We start from the raw sequence: 25,452 nt of genomic DNA, 5'->3' as shown, positions 1-25,452 counted from the left end.
GTCGTAAACTTTCAATTTATCCACGATCTTTGTAACAAGCTTCAATATTGAAACCTGCATTAAACAATTCATCGAACGACACCCTCCGAAATGACTTCTTGCTAATTAAAAAAAAAATGGAACGAAATTTTGTATCTGCAGTAATAAAGAAAATTATTTATAATGTAACATAATTTAACGAATATGAAAATTGTCTATAATTCAGTTTCTGTACTCCCGTTCATAAGTCACCGAACCCTTGCTTATTTCAAGCAAACTGAATATTCGAATATTTGCTTAAAAGTTTCTGAAAAGACTTTATTACTTTGTTTTGTTATATTTACTTACTGTATTCATTACAAACTTCAAAATCCGAATTTCGGTTAACTTTTCGCGTGGCCGATCGGCCAAAAATTGTGTCCAGCAGTATACACCCCATATCCTCCAAGCGATCACAAAACCACCCTTCGAAACATCGTCACCAGTAGAGCCGAGGCTAATTCGCAACTCGAGATCATCGAGGAGAAACAGCGTCGCTACGAGACAAATTAAACACCGCGGAGTTTATCTTTCTCTGGCAATTGCAGCCACTTGCTGGTAGCGCATGCCGCAATAAAATCGCCATAAAAACGGATCGTCGTGGAATTCGAGATCTTGTCTCCGGCGCATTCCTATCCCTAATACTCCGTCCTCGGACAAACTGCCCGTGATTTTGATTGGCCAGCGCGAATAATAGCGACGGGCGACGGTACGTTTTAATGAAACGGCGCTGGAAGAAGAACCGCGCGGCTGGATCGGTAACGCGATCGTAATTCAAGCAGGATCAAGTGCTAATTGGCCTCGTTAGAACGGTGTGGCGAGTTAGTGGCCCCTGGAGGCGATGGCGCCTTCTAATTACGATTTTTTTCCCGTCCTTTCACTTCAAGGCCCACCCGACGTGCGGCTTTGACGAGTGGGCGGCTTTCATCGAGGAATGCAGTTAGCTCGATTCATTGCCACTTTCGCTGGACGTAGACGGTGCGCTCCTTCGCGGTTCTCTCACGGGTGACACGTTTATTATCCAACTCAGACGACTACGGTGCACCGTCAAGTGGGGTAACTTCGACCACGATACTAGATTTTAAAACAAATTCCTGTTGCTTGTAAGTATCGTAGAACAGGTGTTACGTATTCGCAGACAAAGTGCCTTGGACAGCTTTAATTGTGTAATTCAAGATGCATTTTGTCTGACTTTGTTTTAACTCTTTATTAAACAATTTTTGTAAAAAATCCTATATACCTTAAATACCTATAATTATATATACATTAAAAAAGTGTAATTTTCAGTTTGTACCCGGTTTCATCAGTTCTTTATTTAATAAATAAAGAAGTGTAATTTTTAGTTCGTGCACGGTTTCATATCAGTTATTTGTCTAATAAATAATGTAAATTTAAAATACAGTAATTGAGTTTATTCAACTAAACAAACATTATAATTTGGCAGAGTAATCGCCAAACATGTTGAAAGGGTGAGAACAGCTCTTAAAATTGGGAGTCGAAAACATATTTTCTTGAATATCTAGAAAACTATTAGGTATAAGCATAAAGTTTAAATTACAAACTGTGCTTTTTTTAAACGATAAAATCAGCTATGTAAATAGTTTTTTATAATCAGCTTCGTACTTTATAATATATTTTGCAAACAAATGATTTTTTATCCCCTTCATGACAATACTTCACTGCTAATAAGTAACATTAAAAGTTTAATATTCATGGTGGGCCTAAGCAGACCCAATATCAGTCTAGCGAGAGTTAAACGCTCAAAATTTAAAAAAATGCGACTATTATTATTTTATAAAATACGCAATATCCCCTTATCTCTACCTACACCTAAGTTCATTTATGCCAAAGTGAATTAAAGTTGCACGCAATTTACAAAATAAATCGTACACCACGTGCTATAATATATCAATCGACAATATAATACACTGATCAGCGTTGAGAGCGTAATTACGATTAAGAAGTTCGCTCGTGTCCATTTCGTAAATTAATATCCGTCGACGCGAGTTCGCAGAAAAAGTTTCAGTTTCCTGGTCGGCATAAAAAGAAACGCCTCATGCTCGGCACCAAGTTTAGATAAAATCGCCGAGCGTTTAAAGGGAAATACTAGAAACTGCACACCGCAATAACAGCCCGATTTCTTCGGAATCGCGGTTTCGAGAAGAGCGGATCAGACTAGTTCTGCTTTCGTCTCGTATATCACTGTCCGAACACGTCGAAGGTAATGGACAGAGTGTGAATCATAAATGTCGCGTCCGTGCCCACTCCGGGACCCCCATCGTCGCTCTAAAAGCTCTTTTTAGTAGCGGCTAACCATATCCTTGTTTTCTCCTTGCAGCACACTTAACGCTTTACAAGCCATTAGTCGACCAGTCGATTTTTCGCTATCGCCGTGCACCAGCAGGAAACAGACTGATCGCCTCTATCTGTCTACGTGCAAGAAAAGAATTCGCGGTATCTATTTAAACTTAAACGGCGAAGCTTGGAGCATAAGTCGAGGGCAAATAGAGGATACCAATGACGCACCTGAAGAAGAAATATAGCGAAGAAATGTTTGCAGTTGCGATAATAATATTTCTATTTTAAATTAGAAGTTTTGGAAGAAATATCTGTAAGTGAAGATATTTAAAGGAAAGAAGAAATTAAAAATCTGCAATATTCGTTAAAGAAGTATGTTAATATTACTATTATTATTAAGTGTCGTTGTTGCACATAGATACAAAAATAGGGAATGAAGATGGAGAAAGAAGAAAAGCGTAAAGGCGAGATTCAGTCGTAAAACTGTTCTGCGAACTAATCTGTATTACTTAGATTTAACTATGAATAAAATGAATGAGAAAGGTAATGCTGGTTTATGCACAGCTTAGAAAAAGAAGACATATCTGAATAGTATTGTGTAACAAAATATTTTACTCACAATACTGTTTACGCGCAGCTTAGAAAAAGAAGGCAAAAGGAAGCATATTGCATCACTGCTTTACATTTGAATTATTATTATTCACAGAAAACAAAATATTTTACTCGCAATACTGTTTATGCACAGCTTAGAAAAAGAAGACATATCTGAATAGTATTGTGTAACAAAATATTTTACTCACAATACTGTTCACGCGCAGCTTAGAAAAAGAAGAGAAAAGGAAGCATATTGCATCACTGATTTACATTTGAATTATTATTATTCACAGAAAACAAAATATTTTACTCACAATACTGTTTACGCGCAGCTTAGAAAAAGAAGAGAAAAGGAAGCATATTGCATCACTGCTTTACATTTGAATTATTATTATTCACAGAAAACAAAATATGTTACTCACAATACTGTTTATGCACAGCTTAGAAAAAGAAGACATATCTGAATAGTATTGTGTAACAAAATATTTTACTCACAATACTGTTTACGTGCAGCTTAGAAAAAGAAGACACATCTGAATAGTATTGTATAACAAAATATTTTACTCACAATACTGTTCACGCGCAGCTTAGAAAAAGAAGAGAAAAGGAAGCATATTGCATCACTGCTTTACATTTGAATTATTATTATTCACAGAAAACAAAATATGTTACTCACAATACTGTTTATGCACAGCTTAGAAAAAGAAGACATATCTGAATAGTATTGTGTAACAAAATATTTTACTCACAATACTGTTTACGTGCAGCTTAGAAAAAGAAGACATATCTGAATAGTATTGTATAACAAAATATTTTACTCACAATACTGTTTATGTGCAGCTTAGAAAAAGAAGACAAAAGGAAACATATTGCATCACTGCTTTACATTTGAATTATTATTATTCACAGAAAACAAAATATTTTACTCGCAATACTGTTTATGCACAGCTCAGAATACTATTGAGACATGTCTTCTTTTTTTAAGCTGTGCATAAACAGTATTGTGAGTAAAATATTTTGTTTTCTGTGAATACATAATAATTCAAATGTGAAGCAGTGATGCAATATGTTCCCACTAAGATCTACGAGGTGCTTCCAAAAGGTGTTAAACTCTGTGTACGCTTGAAAGAGGAATGCGTTCAAACGTGTCGTTGCAAAAACCTGGCAATTGCGTATCTACGCAGATATAGGTGCCACCAACTGTTCTTTACGAACAGAGGAAACGTGTGCATGAGCAAATCTACGGAAATAAAGGTTACGTAGCCACAGATGTTTGTTAATATGCTTCTAGCAGGTGGGGGACGAACTCTAGCCATGACGTGGAGAAATGTAACGAGAAATGATAAGACGGACAAATGGAATTGAGTTTCACACACAGTTTTTAAATAACTGTAACATCTTGCAGCTGCTGAATACATTCAAAGACATACGCTCCCTTTTTCTATCATAAATATAATAATATTCTTCTCCCTTGCGTCGGTACTAAATTATAGAAGCTGTTCAATCTTCAATTTCCTCTCAAGAATCTTTGAAGATTCTATGCAACAGCTTTGCAACACTTCCAAAGGCACATAAATAACAGAAACTTTGGGTCATTATTTTAAATTTTCTATGTACCTGACAGATGATTCATTTTCTTTTGGTGGAATTTAGTTTGCTGCTGCTTTGCTGGAGATCAGATCAGCAGGTTCAGGTCGAAACATTAAATTTTCCAAAATAGGATACCAGAGCTTTCCGATAAATTACGAAATTCCCAATTTCAGAAGACTATTTCGCAGCCAGCAATTGATAACCACCCCCCAATGACGATAGCTACTCTGAACAGCCTTGATAAAAATATACGCAGAACGATAATGTAGGGTGAAGGTACATAATACCACCCATACGAAGCCACGTAACTGAGTATCCGCGCCGAAGGAAATTACACACCTATGACGTTACGAACGCCGACAAATGGTAGCCAGTGACACGAAGAAGACGAAGACGGATAAGGGGACCGAGGAACAAGGCAATTCCCTCCAGAAAAGGCAACAATGCGCGGTGCAATAGCAAAGAGAAATGTGACGAGGTTGCGACAACCAGCACGGCTTCATAAGCGATCCGACGCTAAAAACGCGCCACGGTTCTCGGGAAACGCGGCAGCAAACGCCACCCTTCCTCTCCCGTCGCTTCTACAAATTGTTTAATTGCTCGCTCGCATCGCGGAATTTCTGGACGATGAGCTCATAACGTCGCCGACTCCGACACTTTCCGCCAGGAAACTTGCGGCGAGACTTGCGAAGCAATCGGCCCAATTCGCGGCTTTTCCTCAAACTCTCCAGGAAACGAAATTAAGTTGCCACGGATTCCATTAGATTTAGTCACTTTTCAACTGTCATTGGAGCGTTTTGATGCTTACGTGGCGATTCGATCTGATTTTGGCGTAGGCGTGTTTTCACGCTCGGGTGATGATTTGGAGACTTGGAGAGTTGTTTCGCAGTTTGGAGATTTCCCGTGAACTTTAATTGTTTCTTTTTATGAGACAGGTGATTGTAGGTTAAGGCCACTGGTAGGTTTTTAGTTTTTATACCAAAGATAATGTTTATGGTTATTATATCGTTTTGGTTTTCTTTTAAAGATAATATATTTTTGTTGATCCGAACCGTCATAAATAAACATTATTAATAAAATTCTGTTTTATTTCATTAGAAAATGAAATATTTCATTAGAAAATGAAATATTTCATTAAAAGGTAACTCTTATATCTTACAAGGGAACATCCCGAACCCGGAAATTCAAAAAATTCTGAAACTTTGTGAATATGTAGGGGATTTCCTCCTGATTACAACGCAATTTTTGTTTGCTGCCCAAATTCACTAAAAGGAAGTGTAAATTCACCCCTGAAAATCCGGTTATTTTCCGATTTTGTGTTGTAACTCGTGAATTGTAAAATATTTTTTTACCAAATGCTAGATCTAATTAAAAGAAGTGACTTTTGTCTTGAAACTTTTTTTCTATCTCTTACAGTTCGCGGGTTATAACACGAAATCGGAAAATAGCCGATTTTTCAGGGGTTAATTTCACCCCCTTCAAGTGAATTTGAGCAGCAAACAAAAATTGCGTTGTAATCAGGAAGAAATCCTGTACGTATTCACAAAGTTTCAGAAGTTTTTGAATTTTCGGGTTCGGGATCTTCCCTTATTAGTAACAACTTACCCCAATGCGATAACAACTTGCCCCATAAAGGGGTAAGAAGTTCCGCTTCGATCAGCCACAAATAAATTACTTTCTATGAAATACCTAATTAGGAGTGCAGAGATGAAGTTTATAATACTTGTCCAATAGATAACAGAACGCGTGAAGAGATTTAGCAAACTTGAGGTGGTATCTATTATTTCAAAGGTGAAAAAGTTGACTACCTTCTCAGTAAAAAGTTAGTAAGATTTACCGAGTTAAACTGGCGTTTATAAGTAGTAGGACACCTACTCTGTGTGGAATAATAGTGAAAAAAATATATAAAAAAACAATTTTAAGTGAGACGATTTTATTTAACTTGGTCAACAATCCACTGAAAAGTAACAAGTAGTTATTTTCTTGTACTACAATTTCGATGGTGATTGTGACTTTAAATAAAATCATACAGACTCTGTGATCATTCTGTAGAATTTTTCAAATCAATTGTATAATTTTATTTAAAGTCACATATCACTATCATTCACATATCACTCACTATTATTTTTTACTGTTTTGTGCATTATTGAACAAGTTAAATAAAATCGTTTCACTTAATTTTTTTTTATACAGGGTACATGTACCGTTTGTGGCCATTGCACTGTTTTTGGCCATGCGCATAATTACCTTTTTTTAAATTATTTGCGGATCATTATGTGGAGAATTTTGCATCATAAATATTTTGTTTAGTATACCGCCAGAAATATAAGGTTACATTTATTGCTTACACGGAAAAATATTATATTCTTTAAGAAGTGGCCAAAACTGGTACAATACCTTAAAGTGGCCACAAATGGCACATCCACCCTACTTTTTATTTTTCACTTTTTAGTGTTTTTGTTTTGCAACCAAATTTTTTGTCTTATGAATTCTCTACTCAAATATCCCTTTGGAAACGTTTGAAAGAAATAGGCACCTATATCTGCACATTCACAAATTACAATTAATTTTGATTTCGAACAAATTACAATTATTTTATGAAGTGTCAAATCGATTGGATTTGTGGACATGGATTAAAATCGTAGGGGATAGAATTTTGCACCCCCTCGAGGGTAAGTTTTCCAAAATTCTGAATTGTTTTCTTAACAACGTACACCTGCAAAGTTTCAAGTGAATTGCATTTGTGGAAGTGAGTTAAGATTGAATTACAAGATTTAAACGAAACAAACAGACAGAGGAGTGCAGTTAAATAGAATCGTTTGAAAAACGTTGTAAATTTATTGAAAAGAGTTCTAATACTTTTTACTTTACGTGACGCTTTTGGTATTGAATCTGTACCAAATATCACGTTTTCTGCAAATACAGCGGGTGTCCTAATATATATACATATATATATATGTACCGCAATGTGCATTTCGTTCCAGTTACTTGAGTTCAAGTAAGTCTTGAGTAAATACTTGGAATTCGGCGAGAGATCTGGGACCCAAGCGCGAGAGGAAGTGCATTAGCCTGCAGATGCATCGCAGGCGCGTGTAAGCGCGTCTTTTGCGGAACGACGAGAAGCTCGCGGGGGAATGTTTGCCTTTTGTTTGCTGGAAAGTGCGCGACACTAAAAACAACTGACACGTTTATATTTATGCCTGCGAAAAGGATGTTTCTCTGGTCCACGGGAGTGCACTGAACGCAACGACTGTACCAAATGCAGTGGCTGCAGCGAAAAGTGCATTCTACGACAAAGGAATCTGAAACGCTGCACACATATCTCCCTTTTCCAATTTTCTAGAAATATACGTACAATAATTGAACGTTACTTATAGCACTTTCTGGCGTAAATGAATATTGAATACATTTCGATACTCGAGTAGAAGAATTTTTTAAATCGCTTTTTACTTTCAGAATATGCAATATTTAAAATACTACGAAACATTATAGGTGCCCGATAGAATTTATTTCAAAGGCAATAGTTATGTATAATTTTTTACTTAATTTTTGTAATTTTTTTGTTGGTATTTTTAATTTATAAATATAAATACAAATATAAATATAAATATATATATATAAATTAAAAATATATAATATATATAAAAATTATATATATATATATAAATTAAAAATACCAACAAAAAAATTTGTTTTGGAAAATCAAATTTACATTTAAAGAACCCTTGTACTTGTAACAATTATCAATTTCTGAAGCTAGAGATTGATAATTGTTACAAGTACAAGGGTTCTTTAAATGTAAATTTGATTTTCCAAAACAAAATTTATTTTTTATTAAATATATTAGTTTTTCTTAAAATACATCTTTCAATTCTTCAAGGGCGGATCCAGAGGGGGACAATAGGGACGATCGCCCCCTCCCCAAAGAGTAATAAAATAGAAAAATATTATGACATTGTGTATTATTCTGTATAAATAATTAACGTGAATTTAATTATTTAGGCTATAGTATCAGATAGAGATATTAAAATATAAGTTACAAGCAAATTTTGAATCTTGTAAAAGAGGGTTAAAAAACGTACTTATGTATTTTTACATATTTCGCCCCCTCCAAGAAAGGCTCCTGAATCCGCCTCTGCAATTCATTCAGTTTATAACCACGAATCGTGCAGGCCACGCATAAAGATGCATTCTTCTGGCGACAAAAGATGATTGACCGGAAAGACTTCCGAAACATCTGAACAACGTGGGAGAGGCATGATACCGCGCCACACATAAATAACCTCCGAAATCTGCGCTGAAAGTCTGTTCTAGTGGCGACCGCCCACAGATAACAGAAAAGTGCAGCGCATTCCAAGGGAGCTTATCTCCTGACAATGGTGGATGCTATCGCAACGAAGAGAAGAAAGTGCACTTCCGATTGTAGCGTTGGGTACTGCTATTTGGACAAATCTCAGAAAACAATAACAAGTAGCGCAACAATAAATATTGCTTTCAAAAGAATTCCTCCAGAACTAATCTTTCCCACGTGAATATACTTTATATCATATACTTTCTTCAAAATAATAAAGACCACAGTAATTCATAATTAGGTATTAATTATAGAGCTAATTCTGTGGTATGAGTACTAAAGCAAGTGTTACAAAAAGCTTCGTAAAATGCGCGGTACTACCTGGATGGACATAATTGAGAAGTCCTTGTAGAAAACACTGCAAGTGCCAAAAATCAAATTCTATACTATAGGTACAGTATTACAATTAGCACGTAGAACTTGTTGCGATAAAATTTTTTTTTCAATTTTGACACTTACAGTGTTTTCTACATAGACTCTTCAATTCGCCATCGAAAGGTGAATAAGAAATGTAGAATAAGGTTTGGCGAATGTTCAAACTCCATGCAGCTTCATTAAAATTAATTACAAAGGAGTAGTATTCTTAGCTATGAATTTTCATAATAAATATGTACCTACCATGGCAAGCATTACCTACACTAACAAGGAACACTATTCAATTGATGATGGAATCACGCAGATTTATTTATATAGATCGACAAAGATGGAGCAGGGGAAAAAAGAAAATTGAGGGAAAGAGAATGACAAATCTGTCTGTTCAAATTTAAATATCTCTATTATATGAAAATACATTATAGTAAATGATTGATAATTCATTAATGATAGATAATAATTAGAAAAAAAATAATGATAATAAATGATAATACTAATGATGTCAGTGACATGTTTAGACTGTCTCGTTGATCAAGGTATGAAAGAAACAGTGTTCGCTCGTTGCAGTTATTGTGAAATTTATTATTGCTTCAATCACTTTTTTAAACCTTCTTGTCGACAAGATTATCATGAATGTAATGGTTAATATTACCCACTGTTTTGATTTCATTAGTACCTATTATCATTTATTATCATTATTTTTTTCTAATTACAATCTATCATTAATCTATTATCATTAATTTACTATAATATATTTTCATATGATAGAGATAATTAATTTTGAACAAACGGATTTATCATTCTCTTTCCCTCATTTTTCTTCTTTCCCCGGTTCCAACTTTGTCGATTTTTCAAGGTCAGACCAGCTTTTGGGAGCATCTTTACTTTACATTTTTGTGACCTTTGTGACATATACTTTCGATCTATATAAAAAAATCTGCGCCACTCCATCATCAATTGAATAGTGTTCCTTGTAAGTTTTACTGAAAAAATTTATTCCACATTTTCGATCCCTCTTTGTTACAAAAAGTAGTCTTCCTCTGAGTTATCTCATACATTTCAGTACATCCCCTATTTTCCAAAAATTTGACACTCTACTTCGTCACTACATATTTTATACCCACAAGTATCACACTCCATTCCACCAAAACGAAGCAGCAAATGTGTATTGTGGACGTTCAAGCATCAATTCGTTCCCATAATTATTTCAAAACCTCCCCGGGCGAAGCCCACAGTAACACGATTACCTTCTCACACGAATACCTAAATCCTGCCACTGAAGCAAGTGATCCAAGCTGTCCCACCTTCTAAATCACCGTAAAACAAGCAGCCGCTCGGCCGACCAACGAAAGTCGATACGTCTTTCGTCATTAAAACGCCACAGCAGAGACCTACATGGGACGGCAGGAAATATCCTGTTACCGAGCGTATTTATGCCGCTACACTCCGAGGACACGGCCACATGTTGTGAAAGATCCTTGTCGTCCGCGGAGGAAATTCGTCCTGCGGGACTTCTTTCAGGATGCACGATTTACCTCTCGAGAAACGGGCCCACCCTCGGAACCATCGAGTCGAAGCACGCGAGAGTGAAGAGGACAGTGTTCCTCGGTTGAAGACACTGTTTACAACTGTTTATAGCCACTCAGGGTGAGCGTGGCGGGATGCAGAAAACTGTTTTTCGGATTACTTTCGTTCTTTTCCCTCCGTGTACGCCGAGCTAACTTTGGAACGAGAGCGAGGCATACTCTATAAATTCTGGGAAGCTGGCTCTATTCGAGTGCCAAAACAATGAGCTGGGGAACGGAACGGGGAACATTGGAGACGCTTGCTACGGATTTTAGGAATTAGGAAGGTTCAGGGTATGGATTTCGGTGGTGACGTTGAGGGTTTAAAGCGGGGAGGGTGATTAATTAAATTTAATTTTGAGTTTGGAGGGAAGACAGTGGGGAAAAGTATGGCTACGTTGGAGGGTGATTGAATTTTGAGAAAGTTGGAGAAGTATGGCGGTCTTAAAATTGTATCAAGCTTTTATGATTTCTGTGAAAAGCCTGAAGTGGAAAAATTTAGAAGTAGACTGAGTTGAATTAGTGTGTGGAGTATTTTCAAGTAGAACATCGTAGAATTGAAATCTGGTTAAATTGCTCTCATAGAATTAGTGAAATAAATTCTTATAGGCTCATAGGTAAAGTTTGTCTTTCTTTTAAATAAATTAAGATTCAAGGGCAACTGACCCCTCAATCGCATTCTATCAAACAGCAGAGCAAACAGGAGCTTTTCACTACATTCATGATCACGTTGCAGATGTAAAAGTTTCACGTTAATCAACGTACTCCCTAATACATTTTTGCAGACTCAGAAAAACAACAAGGGAATAACTTTTACAATATCCTTGAAACTCGTCATTCGACATGGATTAAAGGAAAACATTTAGGAGATCAGAGAGCTAGGTTACTCTATATTGAAGTGAATATACACATACTCCTCTGTCACCTCGGGCAAAAATTGGAAAAAACTAGAAGTAACAAAGTGAAAGTGAGAGGAAAGTCACATTACAGAATCTTTGTACAAACCAAATCGTACCCCTTTAAATGCTACAGGTACGCAATAATTTCATGAACTTCTGGTGAAATTTAACCCTTATATTGCATACAGTAGCATCAGTAAAACTAAGAAGTAAAACAGAGTAGAACAGAGTAGAACAGAATAAAATAGAATAAAATGGAATAAAATAGAGTAAACCAGAATAATATAGAGTAGAACAGAATAAAATAAAATAGAGTATAATAGAGTAAAACAGAATAAAATAGAATACAATTGAGTAAAACAGAAGAAAATAGAATGAAAAGAAAAAACTAGAGCAGAACAGAGTAGAACAGAATAAACTAATATAATGAAATAAAATAGAGTATAACAGAGTAGAATAGAATAAAATAGAATAAAATAGAGTAGAACAGAATAAAATAATATAATAAAATAAAATAGAGTATAACAGAGTAAAACAGAATAAAATAGAATAAAATTGAGTAAAGCAGAAGAAAATAGAATGAAAAAAATAAACTAGAGCAGAACAGAGTAGAACAGAGTAGAACAGAGTAAAATAGAATATAATAGAATTAAATAGAGTAAAACAGAATGAAATAGAATAAAATAGAGTAAAACAGAATAAAATAGAGTAGAACAGAATAAAATAGAATAAAATAGAGTAGAACAGAATAAAATAATATAATAAAACAAAATAGAGCATAACAGAGTAAAACAGAATAAAATAGAATAAAATAGAATAAAATACAGTAAACCAGAATAAAATAAAATAGAGTATAACAGAGTAGAACATAATAAAATAGAATTAAACAGAGTAAAACGCAGTAAAATAATGTAGAACAGAGAAAAATAGAATAAAATAGAATAAAAAGATTAAAAGGGAAGGAAACTCACTCGTTCGGCAGGGTGAAAATTCACGGGATTCGTTGAAGTTGTTGCTAACGACCCAGCAGGTGCCGACGGGTTCCATTTTATCTTTTCCCGTCGATTCCTTGGCACCTCGATTGTCATCGAGATCGTTCTTCGTCTGGGACACGGAGAACCAGATGTACCTGGGGGCGCACGCCTGCGAACAGAAAACAGGACCGTTTGTATCGTTAATGACCGTTCCACCGCAATTACACCTAACGACCAGCTGGCTCGCTCGACTCGTTAAGCGTGCTTCGTTTCGATCTCCAGGAAGTATACTATAACTATACCTGCGCGTCGATTGAAATCGCGCCTTTCCACGGCCGGGCACGCCCTTACGTGACCACACGACATCAAGTTCGAGGCAATAGCAGCGCGAAGACACTAATCACGCTTAGGAATAGCAGGGGTGAAGTGGAAATGCCCCATTTCTAACCCGTCCGTGCAACAGTTATTTCAAATGAAGTGTTCCAGGCTTCCGCCTTCACCTGGAAGGTGTAGCGTCGATTTGGACCAGAGATAGGCAAAATATTTATTTAAATAACATTTCGAACAACGAAATGGTAAAAGTTACAAAAATTATTCGTCATGTGTCCAATGAAGTTAATTTTCTTATTCCTCGAACGTTTCAACTTCAGCGTCGAATAAGGGTTAACTTTATTCGACACATGACGAATAATTTTTTTAACTTTTATACGTTATTCGAAATTTTTATTTATATAAAAATTTTGTCTATCTCTGGTATCAACCTACTGCTACTTTTCATTTGCATCATTCCTTCAAGAAACTAAGACTCAGATCAGAGGAAGATTTAAATATAACATAAAAGCTTGGCTCGTAGTCTGCCTAAACGAATCCAGAAGCCCAAAATGGGGTCCATAGTTTTCCTGTATTTATTTAATGTCGCGTCAGCTTAGAGCTATTACCTACTTCTATTAACATTACATTACATTATTGGACGGTGTTGCAATGTGCATTGACTTGTTGTAGTTAACATTATGTGTCCTAAAACCTGATACTATTATGTACGTTACCTAATACTATAAGTTATGTTTGTAGAATTGTGTTTTAAAGAAGGTCATTTATTTATTGTTTATCTTAATCTATTACCTATGGTTTCTCAAACCTACATCATATTTCCTTAATTATTTGGAGTTGTTCTAGAAAGAATATTATATTCCTAATATATTTTTTATTATTCAAACATTCTTTGATTGTGGAAATAGCCCACATAGTTGTCTATCCACTATCCATCTATCCACGATTCAATGGCTAAGATTTGCAATTACTTGAAGATGGGTCCAGAATAAATATTAGTCCAACATTTGACAAGCATAGCAGCTACCTTCATCAACAGCCTGTTCACTAATTGATACCAGCTGAACAATTAAAAAAGTGTAATGAAGGGTGTTGTATACTGGGTTCAAGTTATAGCCAGGGTCCCTATTGTTCAGTTTATCCAGTTAATGAATTTGTTCTTGCTTTAATAATCAATTCCCCTAGTCAGGGTTCCAGCTAGCAGGAATGTGGATGCTGAGTTCAATGACAGCTACTATGGTTCTAAAAAACGCGTTTACGATTTTGGTTGTCTTCGGTGACTGGGTTACACAGCTGGATTACGAGTTCGCATTGCTGTTGCTTTCAGATGTTTAGAGAACCTCTTGGTCGAGGCGAAAGCAGATGCTTCTGGAAGATGTTTTGGGGTGGACAGAGGGGTTGAGTGGCTTGATATGTTACTTTCGTTTTAGGGGGTTTCCTACCCAGTTTTTCTACTTTTGGATCGAGGGATGGCAGTACCTATTTGGTACTTTCAGGGGAATTTAGTACCTATCTGTACGAACACTGAGCAGAAAATCCGTTCTGAGAATATAAATTGATATTTGAAGTTTATCTGTTGGTATCTTGGCTATTAATGAATCACATTGTAATCTATTATAATTACTCTGTAACCACGATTCACTTGGTCTTTATCAGAACAATATTTCTATATTTATAAGAGGATTCGATTTCTACATATAGTGAGTACCTAACGAAAATATTCGGACACTTTTTAAAATCGCATAACTTTTTTAAAATTAATCCAAACGACTTGAGTTTTTTTGAGAAGCCAGAAGGATTACTTTGCTAAGTAACGTGTTTTGTCGTTTTGAAAAATTGCACTTGGTTGGAATAGCAAAAAAAAATAGTAATGGGCGTTTTTTCAACGTTTTTTGTGAGCCTGTAATGAAAATTCAAAAAACCCGTTTGTAGATTGAAGTAAATTGTATATCTACATGCCTAAAATTTCGTCAAAATCGGTTAACGTTGCTCTGAGCTACAAACGCTTAAAGATCGCAGAATAAGGTCGAAAATCGCTGACTTCGCGAATTTTACGAACTTCGACCTATTCCTACTTCAATCTACAAACGGGTTTTTGGATTTTTCATTACAGGCTCAGAAAAAAAGTTGAAAAAACGACCTTTACTATGTTTCTTTGCTGTTCTAACCAAGTGCATTATTTTCAAACCGACAAAACACCTCACTTAGCAAACTAATCCTTCTAGCTTCTCAAAAAAACCCTAGTCGTTTGGATTAATTTTAAAAAGTTATGCAATTTTAAAGTGTCCGAATATTTTCGTTACTCACTATATATGCTGTTTTTGAAGTGGCACAGAAAATGGAAGTAGACGAATTATTGATGACTAAAAAACTGCAAATGTACTTGTGGAATATTATAATAAAATATAAAATTCAACCACTCATAACCGACTTACAAAATATTTTTTCTCTGAAAATATTATATCTGAACAATAACTCTGTAGATTTTTAGCTTCTGATATTGGAATTTGTAAGAGTTAAAATTTTTTGAAGATTTTCTTCGTGTTTTCTCGACACATGGTAATCCAGATTTTTTTTACAAAAACTGTGATGAAATTTCAATAAAAGAACTATTGTAATACATTCTACAGACCTTAAAATTGACCCATGATTTTTTTCATGACGATTGGATTCTTCAGATAAGAATGGCAGTCGTTCAAAAATTGTTCTGGGTGTGAGCCACCCAGGTATGTCAAAGTTGATCGAAAAAAGAGGTGTGTCAACGAGGGGTTAAACAAATTAGAGCCCCATTAAACCGTCTTATTGTTAGTCGAATCTACATTAAGATATTAATTTTTATTAAATTGCCCCTACTTTAGAATTACTTTCCAGCAACATCGTACTCTGATAGCATCACAAACCAACTGGGAAGCGTTTGAAAATTGAAACTACGTAAAATTCTTTATAAACAGTGCAGCTGTCTGCCACCACTCCATTCGAGAGAACTAGAATCAAGCAATAAACGTGGGCTGTAAATAAGCTGTCAACAATTTCAGCAGAATTATTACAAACCCGCAGACAGCCCCACAGTAAACATATCATAATACCTCGTTTCATATGCAAAGGACCACAGTTTAACGAAACAGAGTACAGTTTGCGACAATGCCAAAGCCACTAGGCGCACGCTGTAAAGCCAACGAGATTGACAGAACCATGAGTCATAAATCTCAGCGACGAGGCACGAATTAACATGGTCAAAGTTCCACGAATTCTATAATTAATTTAATTTATTACAAGTGGCAGTCCACGAGTGGCAGATTTCATAACGAGCTCGCTTGTGACAACTTTCAAGAAAAAGCTCTTCAATGCGACTCTGATCAATAATCTGCAAATGCAAAGTTTGATTTTGTCAACGCCGAACCGCATTTTTTATGTTATTCAAAGAAATGGCAATTACTAAATACCACTTGTTGTTAATTTCGATTTTATTTATCTAAAATGCGCGGGGCTTTATAGAAAATTCGCAGATTGTTTCTTATTAATTTCTATCTTTACGTTTTTGTTAAATAAATATTTTATTATTGCAACCGATCTGAGCGTTTGCTTTTTTCAATTTTCCCAAAATGGTATGATACACGAACTTATCAATAGTATGGAATAAATATAAATGCATACATACACTGTCGTTCATAAATATTAGCAGACCTACTTTGCGCAGAATAATCGCAAAGTAGGCCCAAAGAAAACGACAAAGAAACGTTGCAAATTTATTAAAGAAGTCTAGCAAATTTTACTTGATTTGGTATTTTAAATTAAAAGCAGTGGGAAGTATTCAATCGCGTACCAAATCATATTTTCTGCATATACAGTAGGTGCCCCGATGCTTATGGACGACACTGTATATTTATACGACGTGCTATTAAGGTCATCAGCTGCTAGACCGCTCCCTGGTCAAGTACAGATGATTGACGCAATACGCCGATTATTGTGCGTGAGAGAACCTTGTCCCAGGATCTGGACACACGGACAAATGGCTCCAACGGACGTCCTCATTCCCAAAAATACGCGTTTGTGTCCCGGCTGTTACTACCACTTCGCGAAAAACAGATGACGCACCACTGTGCTGAGTGTTGACGTTGGAACGGAACCGGAGAGGAACGGGGAATAATCGAGTTTATTAAACCATACGCGGGGATGATTTTGGTCACGCAAATAAAATGATGCCTTAAATACCTTAGGTACCCTAACTATATGCAAACGGATTTCCATTCAGTTTCACAAGCTTCTCACGCTCCAGAGATCTACCCCCAATCCTCTGATCTTAAGTTAAAATTCGAGTTTCGTAACACAGACAACTAATAAATTCTTTTACATAAAATGGGATTTTTTATTTGGATCGCTACCATTTTACTGTTTTTCAAGATTTATTATTCGTTCTAGTTATTGCCATAGCCACGCTCATATAGATTAAGAAAAATTTTGCGTTTTTTGTTTCAGATAACTACGTCAGCCAGAATCCTGTTCGCCAGCAACAAACATTTTTTCAACCCCCTGTTACTACTGCCACTGTAATTTGGAATAAAATTATTATTATTGCATGGAAAAAATTGAACACATTCTTCGAATGTCAATTAATAAACGTACAAAGTTTGGAGTTATAACACTCAATACTTTGCTTTTAAAAAATTCCCCCAAATTTGCCTTATTTTCATCAAATGGAGCGCGTAGAAAAATCACTGGCTAGGTGTTTATAGGCACTGAAAAAACATATATTGATGAATGCCTTGGTACGCTATCCCATCCGACAACCCCAGACGTTGAATTCAAAGGCAGGAATAAATAAAAGAGCGAAAGGGACGCTGCAGCTTTCGCGCAGATTACTCCCGCAGATTCATGGGAGAGGAGAAGCGCGTCGAATTGTCAGAGACGGGGGATCTGGTAACATTTTAATCAGTTTTCAAGGTCGGTGCTGTGTAAACGAGCCCTAACGAGCAGCATGCTGATTCCGCATGCAGGATGATCGTGTGTTACGCCGCAGCTCGGCCTGTGCACGCAACATTGCATTATTAATTGCGGGCCAATTAAGGCGCGTTACATCGTTTTACCACGCGAATCGGATGCTGCGCGATCCTGGAGCGAGAATCGACCGGGGGAAACGGTGTTTTATCGTTGATTAATGTGCAGAGCGTGAATACTCGGTGAGAGGAGCAACGAGAGTGAAAGTGCTTTATCAACTTTTCAATGACGAGACGAACGGTATCACTGAAGTTGTTACACTCGATGGGTTTTGGGACTCGCATCCTGTGCACAGTGGCGGACTGGGTCTGGAAATATTGGTTGCCAGGAGACAAACGGCGCCCACAACTATGAATTTTAGTGTAAAAGTTAGTCGAATCGTAAATTTTAGTTGCATACAGGAATAATAGTGGAACTTCTATTCTGTTTCCCAGCTACTAAAAGGTCATTAACATTTTTAACATGCCCGATGTTTAAGGATGTATCGGACCTATCTTAAAAATGGTACCAAGTCGATGAAAATTTGTGAGATTGTTCTTTCTAATCTTCCTGATGTGCTCCAAAAATTTTAAACGAATTTCTATTAAACGGTTGCTGAGTTATAACGGTTTTAATTTTCACAGATTTTACACGTACTGTTGTGAAAAGAGACAATCTTGACGGATAAAACAGCTGAAAAAATGTTGACGAAATGCAACCAATGAATATCCAAGTATTCGAATACTATTCGTATATTTAAGTATTCGAATATCCAAGTATTCGAATACTATTCGAATATTTAAGTATTCGAATATCCAAGTATTCAAATGCCATTCGAATATTTAAGTATTCGAATATCCAAGTATTCGAATACTATTCGAATATTTAAATATTCGAATATCAAAGTATTCGAATATTTAAGTATTCGAATATCAAAGGATTCGAATATTTAAGTATTCGAATATCAAAGGATTCGAATATTTAAGTATTCGAATATCAAAGGATTCGAATATTTAAGTATTCGAATATCCAAGTATTCGAATACTGATGTATTCGAATAGTACGGTGTGCAGTATTCGAATAATATTCGAATAATAACATTCGAATACTCAAATATTCGAAGTTTATTCGTAGCATTCGAATACTTGTAAAATATTCGAATATTAAATTATTCGAATAGTTCCAGCCCTACTAGAGAGACGATCGTTTACTAGAAACATTTGGTGTACGAAAATTTATGGGAAATGAGTTGTGACTTAATGTCGCTTAAGCCTCGTTCACATTAGCCAAGTAACTTGACTTCAAGCTCCTTGAATTCAAGTAAGTTGGCACTACTTTACCAATGCGAACCTGTTATTCACTTGACTTGAAATATCCTTTCATGTTTCTTTCAAGTCTCAAGCGAAGTAGAGATTCTTTCAACTTCACTTGCCTTGAAATACAAACTTGACTAATGTGAACTAGGCTTAGGAACGTGATATTTTCTTTATAGTAATTAATATTTCAAACTCCAGAGCTGGTTTTCATAATACAAATTAAAAATATTGAGAACATGGGTCAGATCAGACCCAGGCATATTCGCCGAAGGGTTAATTGAACGTAATGATCGGTCGTTCTTCCCGTTCATCGTCGATCGACGAAGAGAGGAGCCAGTAGATACGAGGAACACGAAAAAAGAAGAGCGTCTGTCAATGCGTACCGCAATTTATCCATTGCGCCAGTTTAGCTCAATCGCTCAAGGATCATCGCCTCGAATTGCACGTACGAGACTGTCGAAACGAAAGGGGGCACAGGGCTCCGAAGTAAGTATCGACTCGAGTACTTTGGCTGGAATCTAGATTTGAGTTGCTTTTACAAATCTACATTGCCAGGAGCATTAAATGCGAGAAATGGTTCTCCTTTTCGTTGGTTCTGAATGATTTATCATTTCATCTTAACACTTTACACATTCCTTGGATCATTTGAAAAAATAAAAACACTTTTTCCTTCTATAGAGTAAAATAATTTATTATATTTGTTATATCTGTTACAGTAGTTCTTCTCTTTAATATCTTTTACAGTAGTTCTTCTCTTTTCTTTGGTTATTAACTCTACGATGTCTTTTAAGGTCCATTCACGATTTCATTTCTTTGAGGACTCTTCTGAGTTTGGAAAAATAAAAAGTTTAGGGAAAGTGTTACTAATATCTGAGTTTATTTTCTCGTTAGCAGACCTAATGGAATGCATATGTATCCTATAGGACAGATGTCCCTGTTACTACCATTTTATTTATTTTACATAATAAAAACGTAACGTATACAGAACAGTGTACAAAAAATTGCATTATTAAATTGGGACTGTTCTTCTTATTATTATTAATATTACTGTACACTATTCTTTATACGTTACGCTTTTATTAATTATTTCTTAATTTATTAAAATAAATAAAGTGGTCGCAATAGGGATACTGGCAGTATTTGCCATTAACACGTTCCAGGGTGGAAATTCAGATTCCTGCTATGACTATATTAAGGGGTTGCGCCACCCTGAGACGCTCAAAACTAGACGATTTTTTTGCAGTTACTATGGTTGAAAATTATTTCTTTACTTCTTATGTGTAGAGCACGTATTAGTGCATATAAATTTTATAAATACTATACAAAAATATTAAAAAATGGTTCGATTGATTTCAAACTTGGTACACATATTCTTAATAGTATTATCTACAATGTAGCATATCATTTTTTTGATGCGATAACCTATTGGTATATAATAAATGTTTTAAGCTTGTTTTGTCAGGTGAAAAAAGAATAACTTTCTTCACCTTGCTCTCATTTGTGCAATACATTTTTTTCTCAAATCCATATGCTACATTGTAGGAATATTTTATTAAAAAACACTAAAATCATCATCTTTCATTTCAAACGAATCTGGGTGTTATAATTTGGAATACCACTCACGCGTGTAACGACGGACGAGCTTCGCGGGACAACAAATACCTCGGCCATTTTTTCATATTTTTGTACAGTATTTATACAATATATGCACTAATGCATGCTCTACCCATAAGAAGAAAAGAAATAATTTTCAACCTCGTACTATCGGTAAAAAAAATTCGTCTAGTAGTTAGTGCTGTTTCGAGCGCCTCGGAGTGGCGCAACCCCTTAAGAAGTGATAAGAAAAATACAGAAATAGAAGTACCGCTATATCCTTCATAATCTCAGCCCCTTTTTACTCTATTTTGACCTCGACACTAAATGGAGAAGTATCTTTAGAAACACCCTATTCCTTTGAATGGAAGTTGAAAGATGAGCCTCCATTCACACTCCATTCCACTATCAATTCATTATGCATCTTAACAACCCAGAATTAACGCGCAAGGATTTCGATAATCCTCGACGTGGAAAAATAAAGGAGTGAACGAGCCGACGAAACAGCTGCCAGGCTAGGCGGGGAGAAGGGGATAAAAATATCCCCGAATCGAGCCGAAACGTATAATAGCATCGGACAGCCGCAAAGAAATACAAGAATGAGTTTGGTCATCGGACGTTCCAAATAAAAGCAGTCCCTTGGCGAGCCCTTTGAATGCGCCTCGTTGAGCAGAGCACTCGAGGAGGAACAGGGCACGGCCGAGGAACGGGGTAAATGAAGAGGGAAGTCAGGATTATCACAGCTGCCCGCGGATCGATCGTGACCGAGCCGCTTTAAAGTAAATCGATCTTGTACCTTGACACGGGGCCCCGGGATCTATCTTGATCGCGATACCGTATTAAAGAATCGACAGCTGATCGACGCGTGGATGATGATTGTGCAGCCAGCACGGAACGATGAGAGAGCAACGAGGAGGACGGCCTCGGGGGCCGTTTTTCCTTTTCGTGAGATTAACAAGACTTGACGCGAATAGTTTCAATGTTGTCGTGAATGTTGCCGATACTGGCTCCGAGCAGAAATCCGCTTCAGAAGGGCAGGGATCAGAGCGAGTTCGTTTTACTGCAGCAGACATTGCTGGATGTGTGCTGCAGCGTCTGCATTGGAATAATCTCGAATAAACTGCGCGTAGGGGAGAGTTGCCAATATCGTACTGGTCAGCTAAATCGTACCGCATCGATTTATCAGTAATTAATGAATATAAACGACATCTGATTATAGAAATATCAAGTAAAGGCGAAATAAGAAGTGGAAACAAAACCTTTTGAGCTTACACCCTATTTTGTGCGTGATATAAACATTTTGAAAAATCAGGTATGATTGATGTAACTTTTTACCTGTTTATTTTAGCTGATAATAATCAAACTATGTAATTTCGTTCTGTATTTTTGTATTTTTCTAAGCGGGTTTAATGTAGAATATTTTACATTTGTTATAAAGTTTAAATTGATATTTATAAATAAATTGATCATGTTTCCTAAATTTGACAACTCGTATGTATATATCATATACAAAGGTTATTGCGGCCTGTATGTGATCCATATACATGTGTATATGTAACTATATAATAATCATTACTTTATGTTGAATATTTTCTTCCCTATTTGTTAGTGATACTATTTTTAGTGGAGGTACGATTTAGGAGACCGGTTGCCTAAATCGTACCTTTTACAGTATGCGACAGAAAGATTAATAACAAATTAATTTGTTCTGAACAAAAGGTTAAGCATATAATAGTAGGTGCCTAAAAGATCAAGCTACAATATCCAATAGTCATTTGCGTTCAAATTAGTATCAAATATGAAATATAATGTAAAATGTCTTAAGTGGTACGATATAGGCAACCCTCCCCTAATGCTTTTAGTTTGTTAGGGTTAGTTTCATGTTGATAATTTTTGAAGTTCTGATATATTCTGTATTCGATACGTAGAGTGGTTCCTTTGGGAGAAAATTTGAAGCAGAGAGCAAAAAACGAAGATCCTATGACTAATTAGTTGCCAGAACTTTGAATTTCAATTTGTGATATTGAATTGCAAATCTGACGTCAAGTTACGTCTTCTTTAACTAAATTGTCATATCTCGAAAAATGAAGCTTGATCTTTCCTCACCCCTTAAGACCCACCTCCGTAATATTACGTTTCTTGCAAACAGCCTCCAAATTCCACCGCCGTAATATTACGGAGTTCGATGGAATAAAAAGTAAACGCTCTTATTGAAAAACTGTTTCATCCCACTTTATAAACATATCCTATATAGTAAAATAGAGACATAAAAAAAGGTTATAATTTTTTAACATTTTTCTAAAATTCAGTGTGTGGTTGAGGAGTTAATTATAAAATTAAATTACGCTGCAGTATCCTCGTGAAATTACGAAACACCCTGCATATTTCACAAGAATAGGCACAAACAGCATTACAGCATCAACCAACTCTTTAATCTCGCGTGAGCCTAAGAATTCAATCAAACTTCACATTAATCACGAATAAAACTCTAGCATTAAAAAATCTCTAAAATTCTATTTAAAAAAAATGTAGTTACGAAACCACCGAAGAGTCAACGAATACTCAAAGAATTTGGAAAAGATCGGTAGCCAACGCGAGCTCAATCCAGCTTGTTAGCGCAACTCGAATGGTCGAACAAGCTCTGCAGCCTTCGATAGACACTAAAACCGTGTATCTGCAGTGCTCCATTCTACACGCACGCCAGAAATGAACATCCAAGGATGTTCGATCGTGTTGCTTCTTCGAACGAGACGCTGCACTCTCGCAACTACGATTCTTACATAATCGTGGCACTTTTGCGCGAGTTTAACGACAGAAAGGTCGGCGTTCCTCGGACGCCAACAAAGCGAGCGCAATTTGCTCGTCATCAAAAAGACTCCGGGAGAACTTAAAGGCGGCTAATGACACGTTTCCAAACGCGTTTCCTTCGACAATAAGGCGATTGCTGGCCTTTCGCGCAACGAAACGCAGCGGCCCTTTAATTGCGCCGCGAAAAAGACTGGCGAGAAAAGAAACGGGAGAACGGTAACAATAATAATTCGAGTGATGACCGTATTCTTCTCATCGCGATTGCACCGAGAGTATCTGAGCTCGCTCTTCATTAAAAAGGACCACTCGAGAGAGCTTAAGCCTGGCTGATGGCACGGTTCCTTTAATGTCTTCAGCCGACCACTTTGCAGCCTTTCAACGCCCGCGTATCGCAGAGAACGATACAAGGTCTTATTCGATTCGTACTCGACGCGTCGCAATCGATATTCCAGGCGGTTTTTTTTTCTCACTTTTCTGGGGTGGTCCGGGGAACGAAGGACTGGCTGTGGTTAAAATGCGAGGATCTAGGGGTTGTAGAAAATGGGATGGGGAAAAAAGTGGGGCAAATTGTTATTGCTGAATTGAATTTTTTGAGGATATAGGAATTGGGGCGAAAGGAAGGTGGGACAAAGAGTAATTGCTGAGTTGAAATTTTTGAAGATGTTGAAAATGGGGTGGAGAAAAGGTGTGGCAAAGTTTGATTGCTGAATTGAAATTTTTAAGGATGTAGAATGTAGAAAATGGAATGGGAAAAGGTGGGACAAAGTGTTATTGCTGAATTGAAATTTTAAAGGATATAGGAATTGGGGTATAAGAAACGTGGGACAAAGAGTGACTGCTGAACTGAAATTTTTGAGGATGTAAAAAATGGGTTGGAGAAAAGGTGTGGCAAAGTTTGATTGCTGAATTGAAATTTTTTAGGATGTAGAATGTAGAACATGGAATGGGAAAAGGTGGGACAAAGTGTTATTGCTGAATTGAAATTTTAAAGGATATAGGAATTGGGGTGTAAGAAACGTGGGACAAAGAGTGATTGCTGAATTGAAATTTTTGAGGATGTAAAAAATGGGTTGGAGCAAAGATGGGACAAAGTCAGATTGCTGAATTGAAATTTTTTAGGGTGATGGAATTAGAATGGGGCAAAGTGTGATTGCTGAATTGAAATTATTGAGGATATAGGAATTGGGGTACAAGAAAGGTGGCACAAAGAGTGATTGCTGAATTGAAATTTTTGAAGATGTAAAAAATGGGACGAAGAAAAGGTGTGGCCAAGTTTGATTGATGAATTTAAATTTTTGAGGATGTAGAATGTAGAAAATGGGATGGGGAAAAGGTGGGGCAAAGTTTGATTGCTGAAAAGTGTTATTGCTGAATTGAAATTTTTGAAGGTGCAGGAATTGAGATGGGTGAAAGGTGGGGCAATGTGTGATTGCTGAACTGAAATTTTGAGGATATAGAAAAGGTGAGGCAAAGTATGATTGCTGAATTGAAATTTTCGACGAAGTCGATGTACAAAGATGAAATATGGAGTCCCTTTCGGAGTCACCAGTTTCCCTTTTCCTCATGAATTTCAGAGTGTAGGTACCTCTTTACAGAAGTGGCATTTATATCCCACTTTCCTGGAGATAAGAATTATCGAAAAAATCGTACAGCAATAAAAGAAGCTAAAGTAGTAAAATTTAAGTCAGACCTGACTATCAACAGGAAATGTGATTAGTTCGCTCATTATCGCCGGGGACCTAGCGACCACAAGTTGGATTCCAGCTTCGA

The 25,452-nt window shown here is 36.4% G+C and overlaps 1 protein-coding gene across 2 annotated transcripts in view; it reads right to left on the bottom strand.

The window, feature by feature from the left end:
- If (integrin subunit alpha inflated) overlaps positions 1-25,452 on the bottom strand; it is a 166,077-nt gene that overhangs the window by 52,048 nt on the left and 88,577 nt on the right. For both annotated transcript variants that reach the window (XM_076822718.1, XM_076822719.1), the window contains exon 4: positions 12,659-12,830. In XM_076822718.1, coding sequence (XP_076678833.1) covers positions 12,659-12,830 — 172 coding nt within the window. The remainder of the gene's footprint in view (positions 1-12,658; positions 12,831-25,452) is intronic.

This window comes from Andrena cerasifolii, chromosome 11 (assembly GCF_050908995.1).
Source record: "Andrena cerasifolii isolate SP2316 chromosome 11, iyAndCera1_principal, whole genome shotgun sequence".
Lineage (NCBI taxonomy): Eukaryota > Metazoa > Arthropoda > Insecta > Hymenoptera > Andrenidae > Andrena > Andrena cerasifolii.
This window is presented reverse-complemented; position numbering and strand designations above follow the sequence as displayed.